General features: G+C 36.2%; 1 protein-coding gene across 4 annotated transcripts in view; it reads right to left on the bottom strand.

Moving 5' to 3' along the window:
- The window catches only part of LOC138320873 (ecotropic viral integration site 5 ortholog-like), a 75,536-nt gene that overhangs the window by 40,427 nt on the left and 16,541 nt on the right, over nucleotides 1-18,568 (bottom strand). For 3 of the 4 annotated variants that reach the window (XR_011208259.1, XM_069264150.1, XM_069264153.1), the window contains exon 2: nucleotides 3,909-4,125. Coding sequence is in view for 3 of the 4 variants with exons in the window: in XM_069264150.1 (XP_069120251.1) it covers nucleotides 3,909-3,991 (83 nt within the window). In the remaining variant the exon portion in view is untranslated. Of the gene's footprint in view, nucleotides 1-3,908; nucleotides 4,126-7,245; nucleotides 7,418-18,568 lie in introns of those variants that run through there. The other variant, XM_069264151.1, reaches the window with a different exon arrangement.

The raw sequence follows: 18,568 nt of genomic DNA, 5'->3' as shown, positions 1-18,568 counted from the left end.
GTGGTACAATCCATGCAGAACTCTAGGACAAGTAGCGATTTTTAGGATTTACCTCTATTTCCCTTATTGGGCCCCGCCCCTCCTGCCCCCTTGGGGTCAGAGCCAAAATTTATACAAGTTCTGGTCCCCTTCCCCCAAGGATGTTTCTGGCCAAATTTGGTTACAATCCATGCAGAACTCTAGGACAAGTAGCGATTTATAGGATTTACCTCTATTTCCCCTATTGGGCCCCGCCCCTCCTGCCCCCCGGGGGTCAGAGCCAAAATTTATACAAGTTCTGTTCCCCTTCCCCCAAGGATGTTTCTGGCCAAATTTGGTTACAATCCATGCAGAACTCTAGGACAAGTAGCGATTTATAGGATTTACCTCTATTTCCCCTATTGGGCCCCGCCCCTCCTGCCCCCGGGGGGTCAGAGCCAAAATTTATACAAGTTCTGTTCCCCTTCCCCCAAGGATGTTTCTGGCCAAATTTGGTTACAATCCATGCAGAACTCTAGGACAAGTAGCGATTTATAGGATTTACCTCTATTTCCCCTATTGGGCCCCGCCCCTCCTGCCCCCTTGGGGTCAGAGCCAAAATTTATACAAGTTCTGTTCCCCTTCCCCCAAGGATGTTTCTGGCCAAATTTGGTTACAATCCATGCAGAACTCTAGGACAAGTAGCGATTTATAGGATTTACCTCTATTTCCCTATTGGGCCCCGCCCCTCCTGCCCCCGGGATGTCAGAGCCAAAATTTATACAAGTTCTGTTCCCCTTCCCCCAAGGATGTGCCTGGCCAAATTTGGTTACAATCCATGCAGAACTCTAGGACAAGTAGCGATTTATAGGATTTACCTCTATTTCCCCTATTGGGCCCCGCCCCTCCTGCCCCCTTGGGGTCAGAGCCAAAATTTATACAAGTTCTGTTCCCCTTCCCCCAAGGATGTTTGTGGCCAAATTTGGTTACAATCCATGCAGAACTCTAGGACAAGTAGCGATTTATAGGATTTACCTCTATTTCCCCTATTGGGCCCCGCCCCTCCTGCCCCCGGGGGGTCAGAGCCAAAATTTATACAAGTTCTGTTCCCCTTCCCCCAAGGATGTTTCTGGCCAAATTTGGTTACAATCCATGCAGAACTCTAGGACAAATAGCGATTTATAGAATTTACCTCTATTACCCCTATTGGGCCCCGCCCCTCCTGCCCCCGGGGGGTCAGAGCCAAAATTTATACAAGTTCTGTTCCCCTTCCCCCAAGGATGTTTCTGGCCAAATTTGGTTACAATTCATCCAGAACTCTATGACTAGTAGCGATTTAAAGGAAATGTTGACGGACGGACGACGGACGCCGCGCCATGACATAAGCTCACCGGCCCTTCGGGCCAGGTGAGCTAAAGAAAAACACCATGATATATATATATATAGTGATTTTATTAGTATATATTGCCACAGCTAACTGATATTCTTGCACTTATTCTCTTTACCTCTGTGGCTAAATGGTTAAAGTGTTGGACATTTAAACCTAAAACATCGATCAAATTTATTGTCTACGATATGATACCTAACTAGATATCAGGTATATTGAAGGACAAAACATGTGTTTATTATACCTACCTAGATATCAGGTACATATTGAAGGACAAAGCATGTGTTTATTATACCTACCTAGATATCAGGTATATTGAAGGACAAAGCATGTGTTTATTATACCTACCTAGATATCAGGTACATATTGAAGGACAAAGCATGTGTTTATTATACCTACCTAGATATCAGGTACATATTGAAGGACAAAACATGTGTTTATTATACCTACCTAGATATCAGGTACATATTGAAGGGCAAAACATGTGTTTATTATACCTACCTAGATATCAGGTACATATTGAAGGACAAAACATGTGTTTATTATACCTACCTAGATATCAGGTACATATTGAAGGACAAAACATGTGTTTATTATACCTACCTAGATATCAGGTATATATTGAAGGACAAAACATATGTTTATTATACCTACCTAAATATCAGGTACATATTGAAGGACAAAACATGTGTTTACTATACCTACCTAGATATCAGGTACATATTGAAGGACAAAACATGTGTTTATAATACCTACCTAGATATCAGGTACATATTGAAGGACAAAACATGTGTTTATTATACCTACCTAGATATCAGATACATATTGAAAGACAAAACATGTGTTTATTATACCTACCTAGATATCAGGTACATATTGAAGGACAAAGCATGTGTTTATTATACCTACCTAGATATCAGGTACATATTGAAGGACAAAACATGTGTTTATTATACCTACCTAGATATCAGGTACATATTGAAGGACAAAACATGTGTTTATTATACCTACCTAGATATCAGGTACATATTGAAGGACAAAACATGTGTTTATTATACCTACCTAGATATCAGGTACATATTGAAGGACAAAACATGTGTTTATTATACCTACCTAGATATCAGGTACATATTGAAGGACAAAACATGTGTTTATTATACCTACCTAGATATCAGGTACATATTGAAGGACAAAGCATGTGTTTATTATACCTACCTAGATATCAGGTACATATTGAAGGACAAAACATGTGTTTATTATACCTACCTAGATATCAGGTACATATTGAAGGACAAAGCATGTGTTTATTATACCTACCTAGATATCAGGTATATATTGAAGGACAATTAAAGCATGTGTTTATTATACCTACCTAGATATCAGATACATATTGAAGGACAAAACATGTGTTTACTATACCTACCTAGATATCAGGTACAATTGAAGAGGACAAAACATGTGTTTATTATACCTACCTAGATATCAGGTACATATTGAAGGACAAAACATGTGTTTATTATACCTACCTAGATATCAGGTACATATTGAAGGACAAAGCATGTGTTTATTATACCTACCTAGATATCAGGTACATATTGAAGGACAAAACATGTGTTTATTATACCTACCTAGATATCAGGTACATATTGAAGGACAAAACATGTGTTTATTATACCTACCTAGATATCAGATACATATTGAAAGACAAAGCATGTGTTTATTATACCTACCTAGATATTAGGTACATATTGAAGGACAAAACTCGCCCTCAAAGATAGAAGTGTTGAGGGAGGTAGCTGGGCTGATATCCAAATGAGATATATTCAAAGAAATAGAGCAGCTGTATTCCTAATGCAGAAGAAAGTCTACTTCCAAAACACACAAATCTAGAGCGTAATATCCCTGGTTTTGTCCGAGGCGTATACAATTCTAGTGTTGTTGTGTTTTCTGTATTTCTCAGTGACATCACACTGTCATGACATATCAGGAATACTAAGTAAGGGGATATAATTTATACACCTTGTCAACCCTCAGCTGTTGTTGTGACGTGAATCTCATGCTTATACTTAATTAAACACCTAATTACAAATTCAAATCAGAACTAGATTCATATTGTTTACCTATACTTCCTTTCATTATACAATAACTTCCTATATCATACTAACACATTAAAATCATAAGATATACAGGCTAATTCTATTCTTGTTATCATCTTTAAATTGTTTCCTTGACCCTTTTGACCTTTAAGATTTGAACAAAAGGCATTTATGACTTTTGCAAAGAAACAGTGCATCAGTGTTTTTACTGAGCAGTATATATTAGGAGACCATTATGATGTGTGATGATTATAGCAGAGTATCTCTAATTGAATAAGCAAACATTTATCTGAATCAGATTAAACTTTTTATTGTTAACGACATATTTGAGTTGATAAATTATCAAAATTCTAAAGATTGTCAGGTACGTAATTATCTATTTGCAAATCAAACATATGTCTAATGCGGATTGAGTTTTATAATGATCTATTTACAAGCATTTGTACATTACATTGATCAAGTTTTACCTATTAGCCAATTCCAACTTGCTGAGTAGTTCAGCCTCTGAATGGTGGCCATTGTCCATGGAAGGCTGTTCTGGGGCAGCCATCTGGACTGCTCTGACGACGTCAGCGCTGCCTCTGGGATCACACTCGTCGATGCAGGTCTCAGGACCTCTTTCTAGTCAAGATCTCTACTCTGTAGTCTTGCCATGTTAACACGCTGCTGATGGTAACACCAGATCTGTAATATATATCCAAACTTCATTACATTCTCAAGTCTATATATACTTATATACATGTGACTGTGTCTTTGAATAATCCTGTTTAATGTCACCTGATCATAAGGTGGAATGTCCCACTATACCCAGCTTCTGTAGTCTGGTTCATTGACATAGCACTATAATGTCTGTGTAATGTGACTGACGGGGATGTCCAGCTCGGTGTCTTATGTGGTAATTCTTCAGCCACCTTCAATATTCCAGGGGTTAATATCACTGACATTATATACCCAAAATATATGAATCAATGTCATATCAAAACTGAAGACATTTCATGAGAAAAACACAGACCAATCACACACCTGCAGAGGCTTCTTTGAGTATTATATACAAGTTAAAGAACGCTTCCTTTGAGTTTTATATACAAGTTAAAGATTGCTACCTTAAACTTCAAAGCCACAGTAACCATAGGGTACAGTTATTCAATTATTTTGATGTATATCAATGGACTACAGTATATCTGCCTATCTGTTGTCACACACATAGCCTTCAGTTGTACTTTGACATATTCCAGGTTCAGTAGTATGTTGCCGTGAGACAACACTATAATATGACTGGAGTGGCACCAGGTGGTATATCCTCGTCAGTAAAATGCTGCAGTGAGACAACACTATAATACGATTTGAGTGTGACGAGGTGGTATATCCTCATCAGTAGTCAATGCTGCAGTGAGACAACTATACAGCCAGGGGACAGAGGGGATATTGTCCTTAAGTGACCTCAGCTTATAACAAAATGTTAAAAATAAAGTGTTACCATGTTAACAAGCTTTCTCCTTTATTGAGGAAATACACCGTTTTTATGTAATATTATGATAATGTGTACAGGATTTTAATTAAATGTACTTGGTATGTGTTTTTTTTCTCTTTTGTTTTCATGTAAAATTATGTTAATATGTATGGAATTATCATTAAATGTATTTATTTTCATTTGAAAGAACAAGACATGCATTCATTAAATGTCCTTCTTCTATCACATGATACTTGACAGTGTTGTTGTATCTATAGACAGACCTATTAGAACAAGTCATGTGAAACATTGTTAAACATCTATATTCTGTGTCAAGGTATTTACCTGATGCCCGATATGTACACATATATACACAGACAGGTAGATACTGCTAAAACACGATTCATTAATTAAACTACGTCTGGATGAGATTTATGGTAAATTGAAAGTTCTGACATTTATAATTGATGTGCTTTAAAGTACAATTCTGTGGTATAAAATTGACAAATTGTACAAGCTGAACTTTTATTACTTGGCATGTTCATACATATAAAGACCATCAAATGTGGATCTGTATCACAAATAAAACTTAAATCTGTTCCATCAAATTAAGAACAACTACAGCGACACACTGGCAAATGTACCTCGATGCCTCATAATATGTGCTATAATACACCTCAATGCTTGGAGGGGACATGGTATTTATAAGGGGAGTAACTCATAACATGTACTATAATTACCAAAAATCACATCTTGTTTGCATCTGGCAGGTGATCCCAGTTCGTGCTGGGTATTGGACCCCAGTCAGCAGCTAGGTGAAATTTTAGGTACCGGTGAAACCACTATTAACATTACCAGATCAGATACATTGGAAGGTAGCCACTGTATAGCTAAGCTACCAGTATTCGATCATGGGACAACAGACTTCTCTGGTTCACAGCACAGTGAATCAAATCTTACGACAATCACAAGATGATCTTTAATCCTTTCTTATTTTTATCATAATACAAACACGTATCAAGATCTAACATTACCTTTAAGAAACGTTTATCTTCCTACCTATTAACGTTTACCTTGATATATTAAAGCCTACATATATATATGACAGCTTACATCACTCGTCTTATCCAGGAAGATCAACAGGCAATCATTAGTTACTATATATGTAAGACCATTGCATATATATAATATTGATAAAAACCACACTCAGCATGTTGTCCCTAACATATTCACATTTTTTGTCTAACTGACAGGTAAAGATTTTACTACCTGACATAAATTTAACAGACACATCTCTAGTTCATTGTAACATATTTATTGAACAAGTGATTCAACAGATGAAAGAATTGTCTGCCGTGTACAAATACCATAAAAATCACATTAGCTTTACAAATACAACATATGTATAGTTGTCAATAAACTCAGACATGATAATTGAGTTTAGTCTCCATTTAGATCTACATACATAAACATATGATGTAAGAAACAAAGCATACTGAATACACAAAACATTGATTTTTGTTACGACGTACAGTAGAGGTCCAAGAATGATGATACTACATTGTAACAGGACCTAAGATCTACAGTTTGAGGTTTATATTAAGTATCCACACAAATTTCATTATTAGATTAATAGGTCTAAATACATATAGTCCTTAGTTATATAGGATTTTATATTTTAGAATAACATATACAAACATCACGATACAATGTCGAAGTACATACATATGTATACAGAATGTATACATCCACTGGCAAAAGTGGATGTTGGAAAAAAAATCTTTGTATACATGTAATTAAGGTATATATATTCAAAAGGCCACAGTAACTTTATTTGGCTGCCTTAAATAGAGCCTGTACAAGAAAATGGAATTTAAAATTTACATCCAATAAATCTTAATTTAAATTTAATTTACAAACAAATTAACGCTCCTCCTTGCCCCCTCCCAACAAAAAAAAGTTAAAAATCCTATATATCTATACATGTAAAATGTACCTGCACTGTTTATATTTTGTACAGAAAGAACAAGCCCCCAAGGATCAATTAACACTAATACATGCAACTTGTTCTGACAAGGCACAGAATATAATAAGCCTCATGTTGGTTGATTAAATAGCACATGTCAAGGATCATATAGTTTTTATAAGAACTCTTCAACTTACATCCTCGGCAGACCACGGATTACATTCGTATTGGTTTAAATTATTTTCTAGAGTAGAGTGGGGAGTATAACACATAGAGAAAGGAAAGTAACAGTATATGTGTAATATGTACGTGTGTTTACATGCAAACCAAACCATTGTGAACGTACATGCAGTTACACACGTGTTTTATAAAAGTTTGAATTCTATACCTCTTAGTTCTCAAAGTGAATCCTGTGCCGTGCATAACACTCCAGAGAAAGTCTTGTGTTCATTATAAACCATATGACTTGCTTAAACCCCAACCATAATTAATGGTGAAATCACCCTCCCCCTCTCTAGATCCGTCACGACTGCCAGTGGTGATGTCGTTGTCTCAGCCAAAATTACCAGCAGTCGCCTGGGAGGCCCATCTGAGTCATCAATTAATATCACACTCAAGCAGACCTTCAGATAACTTCAATCTAATAATGAAATGTAACTATATTAACATATATATAGCTGTTATACATGTATACACATGTATTTTGTAATAGTTCAATAAGATTCACCGATTTCAAATTAAATTCCACTGGTGTGAATATTTTGGTGTACGTTTGATACAGACAGATCTTTACATTTACTAAGTATATATTGTGGTTAGCTATAACTGCACTTGATCGGCCGGCTGAGTACCGGGTGAGGAAATGTTCCCCAGGCAGCCAGGCGCCTGACGAGTTACAAGCCTTACAGATCTTGATGTACTGGTTTGTGAATATTGATGGACAAGGGCAGACATGTACATCTTAGATGATCTATCATCTAATAATATACATATTATAGCTAGGCTTAACATATCATCTGTATTGTTTTTTCCACATGCCTATTTCAACCAATTTGGTATCTTGGTTAATCTGATTCAATTTAAACAGATGATGTTCAGTTTTACGGTTTAATTCCTGGTAATAGAATTTGAATGCCAGCTGATTTAAAATTTTGCTTTTTCTGAAATTTTTCATTATTGATTTGGTATCTTAATATGTATAACAGTCTCCTGATCACTGCATTTTCATTGAAATTATTCATGTTGTACAATTACTGTGAAACGTTTATGATTTAATTGGATTCAAGGTAAACAGTTATTGACCTGTTCAATATTGACAGCACTGCTGTATATATGACTACGCTGCATGATATATAGCAGCTACGTACTGGGAATGGATAAATTCCTCATAATGCTTACCTGTAAGTTCAACATTAATTCTATGTTATATAATTTGATAGCATCAAAATATGTATGTTTATCTGAATGTATGTATGTTATTATACAAGTGTCTCTGACCACAGAACTCTGACATGTCCACAATACACATATGGCCTTTGACGTCAGACTGAATGATTATAGCCACGCCGGGTGATATAAGATTGATGACCTCTATACCTATGTTCATTAGATTACCAAACTGATATCACATTACTCAGTAAATATTGCTTTATTTGTTATATCACTAGATAGATATAGATCAGAGTTATTCCCCTTTATATAAACCTCATTATCTCATATATATATATATATATAAAGTCACTTAAGACCACTGTAAAACATTAGTTCTCCAATTAATTTAAGTAGATGAGTTTCCTAAGCAAAATTTAACACTTTAAATGAAACAAAGCCTTGAATTAAATACAAGTTATTTAAGTTCAACAGTATTTTTAATAATCACAAGAGGAGGTAATATTCATTCCAAATATAAATAACACACATCTTCACTGTATAAGGACAAAATTTCGTTGAAATCCATTCAGAAGTTTAGGAGAAGAAGCCATTTAATCATGTGTAACAAAACGTGTTCCGATATACATTATGCACATAGATCTACTCTGTATAAGGATTATTGCCACAAAGTGTAATTGAAATTACTCCAGTAGTTTAGGAGGAGTAGCAGCTATGAGTTGACAGTGATCATGATCGTTGTCAGACAGATGAACAGATCTAGACTATAGGCCTGATTCCAGTATTAACCCCTAGCCTGTACCCCCAACCTTATAAACCACACTCCTGTACTTAGGATAAGTACTGAATACTTTAGTTACATGTATTTTAGATTGCTGATATTGATGATGTAAAGATAAAATCTACAAGCATTCAAGCATGCTTGGTTATGATATATTTCTCTCAGGGTCAAAGATAAAAAGGTGTGGAGGCCGGTATATGTGCCAATTCTTTCCCCCCTGCTGAAAGTTTCCCCGGGGAAAGAATCAGCTAGCTGAAAGTTTCCCCGGGGAAAGAATAGGCTAGCTGATTCTTTCCCCCCCCCCTAGTTATTTTTTTTCCCCCGGGGAAACTATTGGCAAGCTGATTTCTTTCCCCCCTCTCGATTTATTTCTAGTTGGGAAACTATTGGCTAGCTGATTCTTTCCCCCCTCTCGATTTATTTCCAGTTGGGAAACTATTGGCAAGCTGATTCTTTCCCCCCTCTCTATTTGTTTCTAGGTGGGAAACTATTGGCTAACTGATTCTTTCCCCCCTCTGGAATTATTTCAAGGGGGTGGGAGAGACTATTGGCTAGCTGATTATCCCCCCCCCCCTTCTTGATTAATTTTAGGGGGAAATATTGGGTAGCTGATTCTTTCCCCCACTTCGCTTTATTTTTAGGGGTAAATATTGGCTAAATGATTGTTTCCCCTCTTCCCTCTATATTTATTTCTATAAGGGGGAAACTATTAGCTAGCTGATTCTTTCCCCCCTCTCGATTTATTTCTAGGTGGGAAACTATTGGCAAGCTGATTCTTTCCCCCCTCTCGATTTATTTCTAGGTGGGAAACTATTGGCTAACTGATTCTTTCCCCCCTCTGGAATTATTTCAAGGGGGTGGGAGAGACTATTGGCTAGCTGATTATCCCCCCCCCCCCCCCCCTTCTTGATTAATTTTAGGGGGAAATATTGGGTAGCTGATTCTTTCCCCCACTTCGATTTATTTTTAGGGGGAAATATTGGCTAAATGATTGTTTCCCCTCTTCCCTCTATATTTATTTCTATAAAGGGGAAACTATTGGCTAGCTGATTCTTTCCCCCCCTTCCCTGTCTATTTATTTCTATATGGGGGAAACTATTGACTAGCTGATTCTTTCCCCCCTTCACTGTATATTTATAAGGGGGAAACTATTGGCTAGCTGATTCTTTCCCCCCTTCCCTGTCTATTTATTTCTATATGGGGGAAACTATTGACTAGCTGATTGATTCTTTCCCCCCTTCCCTGTCTATTTATTTCTATATGGGGGAAACTATTGGCTAGCTGATTCTTTCCCCCCTTCCCTGTCTATTTATTTCTATATGGGGGAAACTATTGGCTAGCTGATTCTTGATTCTTTCCCCCCTTCACTGTATATTTATAAGGGGGGAAACTATTGGCTAGCTGATTCTTTCCCCCCTTCCCTGTCTATTTATTTCTATATGGGGGAAACTATTGACTAGCTGATTCTTTCCCCCCTTCCCTGTCTATTTATTTCTATATGGGGGAAACTATTGACTAGCTGATTCTTTCCCTCCTTCACTGTATATTTATAAGGGGGGAAACTATTGGCTAGCTGATTCTTTCCCCCCTTCCCTGTCTATTTATTTCTATATGGGGGAAACTATTGACTAGCTGATTCTTTCCCCCCTTCCCTGTCTATTTATTTCTATGTGGGGGAAACTATTGACTAGCTGATTCTTTCCCCCCTTCCCTGTCTATTTATTTCTATATGGGGGAAACTATTGACTAGCTGATTCTTTCCCCCCTTCCCTGTCTATTTATTTCTATATGGGGGAAACTATTGACTAGCTGATTCTTTCCCCCTTCCCTGTCTATTTATTTCTATATGGGGGAAACTATTGACTAGCTGATTCTTTCCCCCCTTCACTGTATATTTATTTCTATATGGGGGAAACTATTGACTAGCTGATTCTTCCCCCCTTTCATCTATATCAAATTCAACTTGAGTAGCTGATTCTTTTCTCCCACCCATTCCCTCTATATTTATTTCTAGGTGGAAACATATGGGGATGGGGAGGGGGATTATTCAGGGTTAGCATTTAGCATGATGTTTTAGTCCTTTCCTTGTAAATTGTGTACTTCAGTTTTCAATATGTACTGTAAAGTCTATATCATCAGATAACTCATGAAGTCTGTTTGTACTTCATGTGACATAATACTGGATTCTGATTAGCTTCACATATGGGTACAATTTCCAATAGTGCCAGAGGAAGCGATGTTAGATCAAATGTGAATCTATTATGACATCACTAGTACATGAGATCATTATATCTTTGCGCTTTGACCAATACGTCAAGATGGTGGTCAGGTTGTGGTGTACGAGAAGGAACTGGTTCTATATTGCTCTACTTTCAATCTTCATGAAACAGAATCTCGTTTAAAGAAACAGATTTCTGCAATAATATATATGTTGGTCTTATAATGTAACAGCATGGTAAGGAAATGCAATGAATATAACATTTCGAGGCATCCCTTTATGGCCAGCTGGTTATGAGGTCACTATTGCCTCATAGAATTGTCGAGGGATAGAATAGTGCCCTCTTAACCAGGCCATAATAGATAAGTATTATTAAAGTCAAATAGACTTGATGAAGTCATTAAACTAAAACCAACTTATTTTCATATTGAAATTGGTGTGTATTTCATGAGTACACACATGTAATATTTGAATTTTAAAAAAAATATAAAGTTTCAACTTTTTTTTGTACTTTCAAAATGCGTTAATTATTGTGAATAAGTCAGGCAATATGTTACAATATTAATTGAATTCTCACAAAATAAGTTGGTTTACAGTTTGTATAGTTTCATCAGCGGCATTAATGTAGAACGAAACTTCCCATTTGAACAGATAATCACACAAGTAACATTTTTGCTGTAACAAATGCCATTAATATTATAAGAGAATCCTACACAAATGGCTTTGTATTATCAAAATTTCTTTGCCTTTTGTAGATGATTTATCAAAATTACGTTTTCAATTGTAGGCAATTAATATTCATACAATGAATTTCCATAATTATGAAGTTATGAATTTTGATTTTGAAAACCATAACTTTGATTAATCATCTCACTAAGCTAAAAACAAAATAAATACATATGTTAGAATTCTTAATAAATAATTTATTCATAGTTTACATTCAAAAAGTACATATACAGAGATTCCTTCTTTCATATTACTTGTTGTCCTAAATTGTCCTGATCAAGTCTGTAGTGTGTATTCCATAAAAATCATTATCATAATTATTACATTAGCAATTCAGTAAAATAAGCATTGAATAAAACAAATAAGTACAATGACTTCCCTTTAAAGTCTGTGCTTGAAGTGTTTAAAGTACTTTATACATTAACAAAAACATCAACGTTCACTAAATATCAAAATACATAGATAAAGATGATTTGAAAAAGTACCATAAACCAGCTTTTTTGCTGCTTCTCATTTTCTCAAATTCATGGAACCAATTTTTTCACTGTGGTTATACATGTATTTTAAAAATAAATTCAGTTTGTATTGCTAAACAAAAATGTTTGTATATGAATTTTCCCCCAGTATTTCCAAGAGAGAAAGAACATGGTTAAAACCAAGTTTGGCATTAATTAACGAATTTCCCTCAAAGTATGATTGGATGAAGCAAAAAAAAAAAAGAGTTATGTCCCCTTCCTTGCTATCCTCCATGATCTCTTGCAGACAATTGACCCAGTTACCAACTCATACATTTAAAACAAAATAAAAGTTTTTAAACTTTTGTGTATGGGTGCAAATGTTGTTTTTAGCAAGTTTACACATATATGTAGATACATCATATTCATTACAACTCCCTTCTGGTTAAATAAATAAACTTGCTACCAGTTTATGATGCAAAGGGGTATAAATGCACAGTCTTTTCAAATGCCTTGCGGAAATAAAAGGAGGTCCTATTAGTAAGCACCGTTAACTATTACTGATATTTAATGGCTCCAGGATGCTTAACGGGTTGAAAACATTAATTAAACAGTTCTTCATCTACTACAGTTAGGTAGAAACAAGTGTCTTGTCTAACACCTCAATACAACATTGAAATGTTCATTTGTAAGATTGTTCAAATAAATAGCATACTTTGATTTTTTGTCCAGTGAGAGAGAAGCTGGGTACCTAAGCCAGTTAAATTTGGTCACACCCCTACTGTCTGTTCCACATTTAGAAAACACACAAATATCTGTATCTAGTAGAGATGCTGCACCCAAAATTTCTGCATCTGTTGCCCACACTGAGTTGCAATCCATATTGCTCTCCTCTAAATATTCATTTACATTTGTGTCCAAATATTTGCTTAGTTTTGTGGTCACACTAGAATTCCTCATATGGGCAACAATACTGTCTCTGCATGATTTATGTCCATTTTCTGTCCCAGAGAGTGCAAAACTAATCGCACGAAACAAGCAGTTGCCGTCTCCTCTGATGCTGTGTATTTCTGATGGCTTTCCTGCTGATTCCTTGTCATTTCCATAATTTGGGCTCTTGAGAAACTTAATGTTCATCCTATTGCACAATTTAGGGAGGGCTGAAGCTGGAAGTGTTTTGAATATACATTTTGCAGGTGTTTCCTTTGTGATGTTCACATGATGCTGTTGTGATTGCCTTTGTGATGTTGTCTTGGTCTGCTTTCTTGTTTGTTTTGGAGTTAGAGGTGCTCTCTTTGTTGTCTTTAATGTGCGCTTTGGAGTACTGGTGGGAGTCTGGCAATGTGATGTCTGTGTATCAGGTGTGTACAGCTTGAGGTGGGTGCTATGGTAGATGTTTGAAAGTGTCTTCTTACTTTTGGCATTCTGTAGTCTAACCCGTCCTTTGTCTAAAGTTTCAATGACTCTGTATGGTCCTACCCCCACCTTGGTGCAAGCTTGCATCCAAACCTCCTAATTTTGCTCGTGTTTTTTTCAGAAAACAGAAGATCCTACTGGATAAGAGCTGTGTGATTGGTGACGTCGATCATAATTTTTCTTCTGTCGTTCTTGTGCTGTCTCAATATTGTTTTTGACACATTCGTTGATCTCTTTTCTTTGATCTGCAATATTAGTTAAGACACTATCTGCAAATTTACATGATTCTAGTGTTGGCTTCTTCCCAGAGTTTGGAACAATCCTTGCCTTTCGTCCATACATCACCTCAAATGGTGTACACTTTGTAGATGAATGAACACTTGTTCTGTAGGCAAACAATGCGCTCTGAAGCAACACATCCCAATCGGTCGCATTTTCATTTGTTACTTTACTTAACATTTCTTTCAAAGTTCTGTTGTCACGTTCTCGCTGTCCATTTGTCTGTGGATGGTAGGCAGAGGAAATTCTGTGGTCAATTTGAAGTTCATCTGTTAAAAAGTCTACAACTTTGTTGGTGAACTCCTTTCCTTGGTCTGTGATTATAGAATCCATTGGTCCTAGTCTACAGACACAGTCCAATATGAACTTTCCCACATTCTCAGCAGTTTTCTCGCCAATGGCACGTGCTTCTGACCACTTTGAGAAATGGTCTGTTGCAGCCACGATGTATTTATTGCCAGTATCCGTTATTGGTAAAGGTCCAACAATGTCAATTCCAACAAGGCTCCAAACTTTGGAAGGCACTGATATAGAATTAAGTGGAGGAGCATTTTTTACTGGTCCAAGATTGACTCTACAACACTGATCACAGTCTCTAACAAACGAAGTTACATCCTCTTTCATGCCTTTCCAGTAATATCCTTGCAGACACTTTTGGTATGTTTTGTCTCTTCCTAGATGACCACCAGCATATTTTCCTGTGAATTGCAAATATGTTAAAATTGTATGAAACAAATAATCAAACAGAAACATGACATCCCTAACATTAGAATCAGAGATGGGAGTGTAAAATCTCTAACATTAGTATCAGAGATGGGAGTGTAAAATCCCTAACATTAGTATCAGAAATGGGAGTGTAAAATCTCTAACATTAGTATCAGAGATGGAAGGGTGACATCTCTAACATTAGTATCAGAGATGGGAGGGTGACATCTCTAACATTAGTATCAGAGATGGGAGTGTAAAATCTCTTACATTAGTATCAGAATTGGGAGGATGACATCTCTAACATTTATCAGAGATGGGAGGATGATATCTCTAACATTAGTATCAGAGATGGGAGGGTGACATCTCTAACATTAGTATCAGAGATGGAAGGGTGACGTCTCTCACTTAAGTATCAGAGATGGAAGGGTGACATCTCTAACATTAGTATCAGAGATGGAAGGGTGACATCTCTAACATTAGTATCAGAGATGGAAGGGTGACATCTCTAACATTAGTATTAGAGATGGGAGGGTGACATCCCTAACATAAGTATTAGAGATGGGAGGGTGACATCTCTAACATAAGTATTAGAGATGGGAGGGTGACATCTCTAACATTAGTATCAGAGATGGGAGGGTGACATCTCTAACATTAGTATCAGAGATGGGAGGGTGACATCTCTAACATTAGTATCAGAGATGGAAGGGTGACATCTCTAACATAAGTATCAGAGATGGGAGGGTGACATCTCTAACATTAGTATCAGAGATGGGAGGGTGACATCTCTAACATTAGTATCAGAGATGGGAGGGTGACATCTCTAACATTAGTATCAGAGATGGGAGGGTGACATCTCTAACATTTATCAGAGATGGGAGGGTGACATCTCTAACATTAGTATCAGAGATGGGAGGGTGACATCTCTAACATTAGTATCAGAGATGGGAGGATGACATCTCTAACATTAGTATCAGAGATGGGAGGGTGACATCTCTAACATTAGTATCAGAGATGGGAGGGTGACATCTCTAACATTAGTATCAGAGATGGAAGGGTGACGTCTCTAACATTAGTATCAGAGATGGAAGGGTGACATCTCTAACATTAGTATCAGAGATGGGAGGGTGACATCTCTAACATTAGTATCATAGATGGGAGGGTGACATCTCTAACATTAGTATCAGAGATGGGAGGGTGACATCTCTAACATTAGTATCAGAGATGGGAGGGTGACATCTCTAACATTAGTATCAGAGATGGGAGGGTGACATCTCTAACATTAGTATCAGAGATGGAAGGGTGACATCTCTAACATTAGTATCAGAGATGGGAGGGTGACATCTCTAACATTAGTATCAGAGATGGGAGGGTGACATCTCTAACATAAGTATCAGAGATGGGAGGGTGACATCTCTAACATTAGTATCAGAGATGGGAGGGTGACGTCTCTAACATTAGTATCAGAGATGGGAGGGTGACATCTCTAACATTAGTATCAGAGATGGGAGGGTGACATCTCTAACATTAGTATCAGAGATGGAAGGGTGACGTCTCTCACTTAAGTATCAGAGATGGGAGGGTGACATCTCTAACATTAGTATCAGAGATGGGAGGGTGACATCTCTAACATTAGTATCAGAGATGGGAGGGTGACATCTCTAACATTAGTATCAGAGATGGGAGGGTGACATCTCTAACATTAGTATCAGAGATGGGAGGGTGACATCTCTAACATTAGTATCAGAGATGGGAGGGTGATATCTCTAACATTAGTATCAGAGATGGGAGGGTGACATCTCTAACATTAGTATCAGAGATGGGAGGATGACATCTCTAACATTAGTATCAGAGATGGGAGGGTGACATCTCTAACATTAGTATTAGAGATGGGAGGGTGACATCTCTAACATTAGTATCAGAATTGGGAGGATGACATCTCTTACATTAGTATCAGAATTGGGAGGATGACATCTCTAACATTTATCAGAGATGGGCCCAGCAACAACTAAGTATAGGATAAACCATGAGTTGGTGTAGAATAGGCCAGAGAAAACACACATATCGAAGGGTGAAGTACAAACTAGTATTTTGTTTTCATAGACAAAAGTTACTTACTTAAAATTTACACTCCTCTACACTATAAGCATCATTGAAAAATTTGAGCTTCTTATTGTTATTCAGAAAAGAAATATGTAAAAGAATTTTGAAGAAGATTGATCAATATCATTATACTGTAAAAATGAAACACACACAAAAACAATCATACTAAATGTTTTTAAATGCTTTAAAAATTTGGAAATAGCAGCATTTGCACATGAAAAGCCACCTACGGCATGTACATTCCTCTGAATTGTGTAATTAAACTTAAATACATGCAAGTTTAATGTTTTTTGATTTTGAAAACAGAATCTGTTTAAATATACCCAGATTTACCTGGCAAAACCTCAAATGCTAATTACCATCTGCATGTGTACATGTATATCACATCGATATACATTGTATATGCACATTAATTTAACATGTTCTAATTTATATATTCAAAAATTGCATACTTGTTGAAACTATTTGAATAAAAACATAAAAATCGGACAGAAGTAAAATTTAAATTAGATAATAAATTTTAAATGATCATCTGCTTTCAAAAATTAAGCTCCATAGCTGACAGCATTAATGATACTAGTCATTTGAACAATAATTGGTGTTAATAATCATGTGTGGAATGTATATGTCTAATTAACACAAAAAAATAATATAAAATGATTTATTTTGTTTTTGGTGTGTGTGAGATCAGTATTCCATTCCATATAGAACGGAATTTTTTCTGGATGCATTGATTAATGTAAATATTTTTATCTTGAAGTAAAATTAGAAGTTCAAACTTTTCAAAATGATGGTAATGGTGTAACTGAAGAAAAATACTGAATTGTCTGCTCATGTTTTTGACGGAGAAAAATACCATTTGTCGACAGTGGAGCATCTTTAAATATAATAATTTTGAAGATATATATATATACATGAATATATAATTACCTGAGTGAAGGCTGGTCAAGACAGCTTGTACTTCATTGTGTCTCAGTACCTTCTTGTCATCTTTGTATAAGGTGCCATCTTTGCACTGGAACCCCTTAGCTTTGATGCGAATTCTTCTTTTTTCAGATTTCTTCTTATTTGCATCTTTAATGTTTGTTACATATGCAGGGTACACTGATTTACTGAGGTATATAACAAGTTCATTGTAGGAATTATCTTCCATGGTTTTTCAAGGTGGGATGATGCTGATTGCATCAATGAAAAGTATACAATGTATAGTGGTCACAAAAGCAGACAAATGTATATATAATATTACCAAATATGGACCTTACTGATGTCAAGGTGTGAAGCCATACCCAATAAACAGCAACTATTAGCTATATAGATCAGACATGGTGACTAAAGACTACAATGCTTTAAACAAAAGAGTCTTCAGCCAGGTGTGATATGTTAGGGTGAACCGATGTTAGATCAGGTGACAGTCATTAATTAGTACAATCATCAACACCTATTTAATTGTCTTGTAATTACCATCCCTTAGAGCTATTCCAACATATAGATGTTGTTATTTCAATGGTGTACAGGTGTCACTTCAATGTCAAAATTAAAATTAATATAAACATTTTTTACACAAAGACAATTAATGTAAAAATGCAATGTACTTTTTAAACTTAAGGGAAAAACTTCCAATATGTATTTGATTATATCT

Source organism: Argopecten irradians, chromosome 4 (assembly GCF_041381155.1).
Source record: "Argopecten irradians isolate NY chromosome 4, Ai_NY, whole genome shotgun sequence".
Classification (NCBI taxonomy): Eukaryota; Metazoa; Mollusca; class Bivalvia; order Pectinida; family Pectinidae; genus Argopecten; species Argopecten irradians.
The sequence above is the reverse complement of the archived record's forward strand: the minus strand, read 5'-3'. Positions and strand labels throughout refer to the sequence as shown.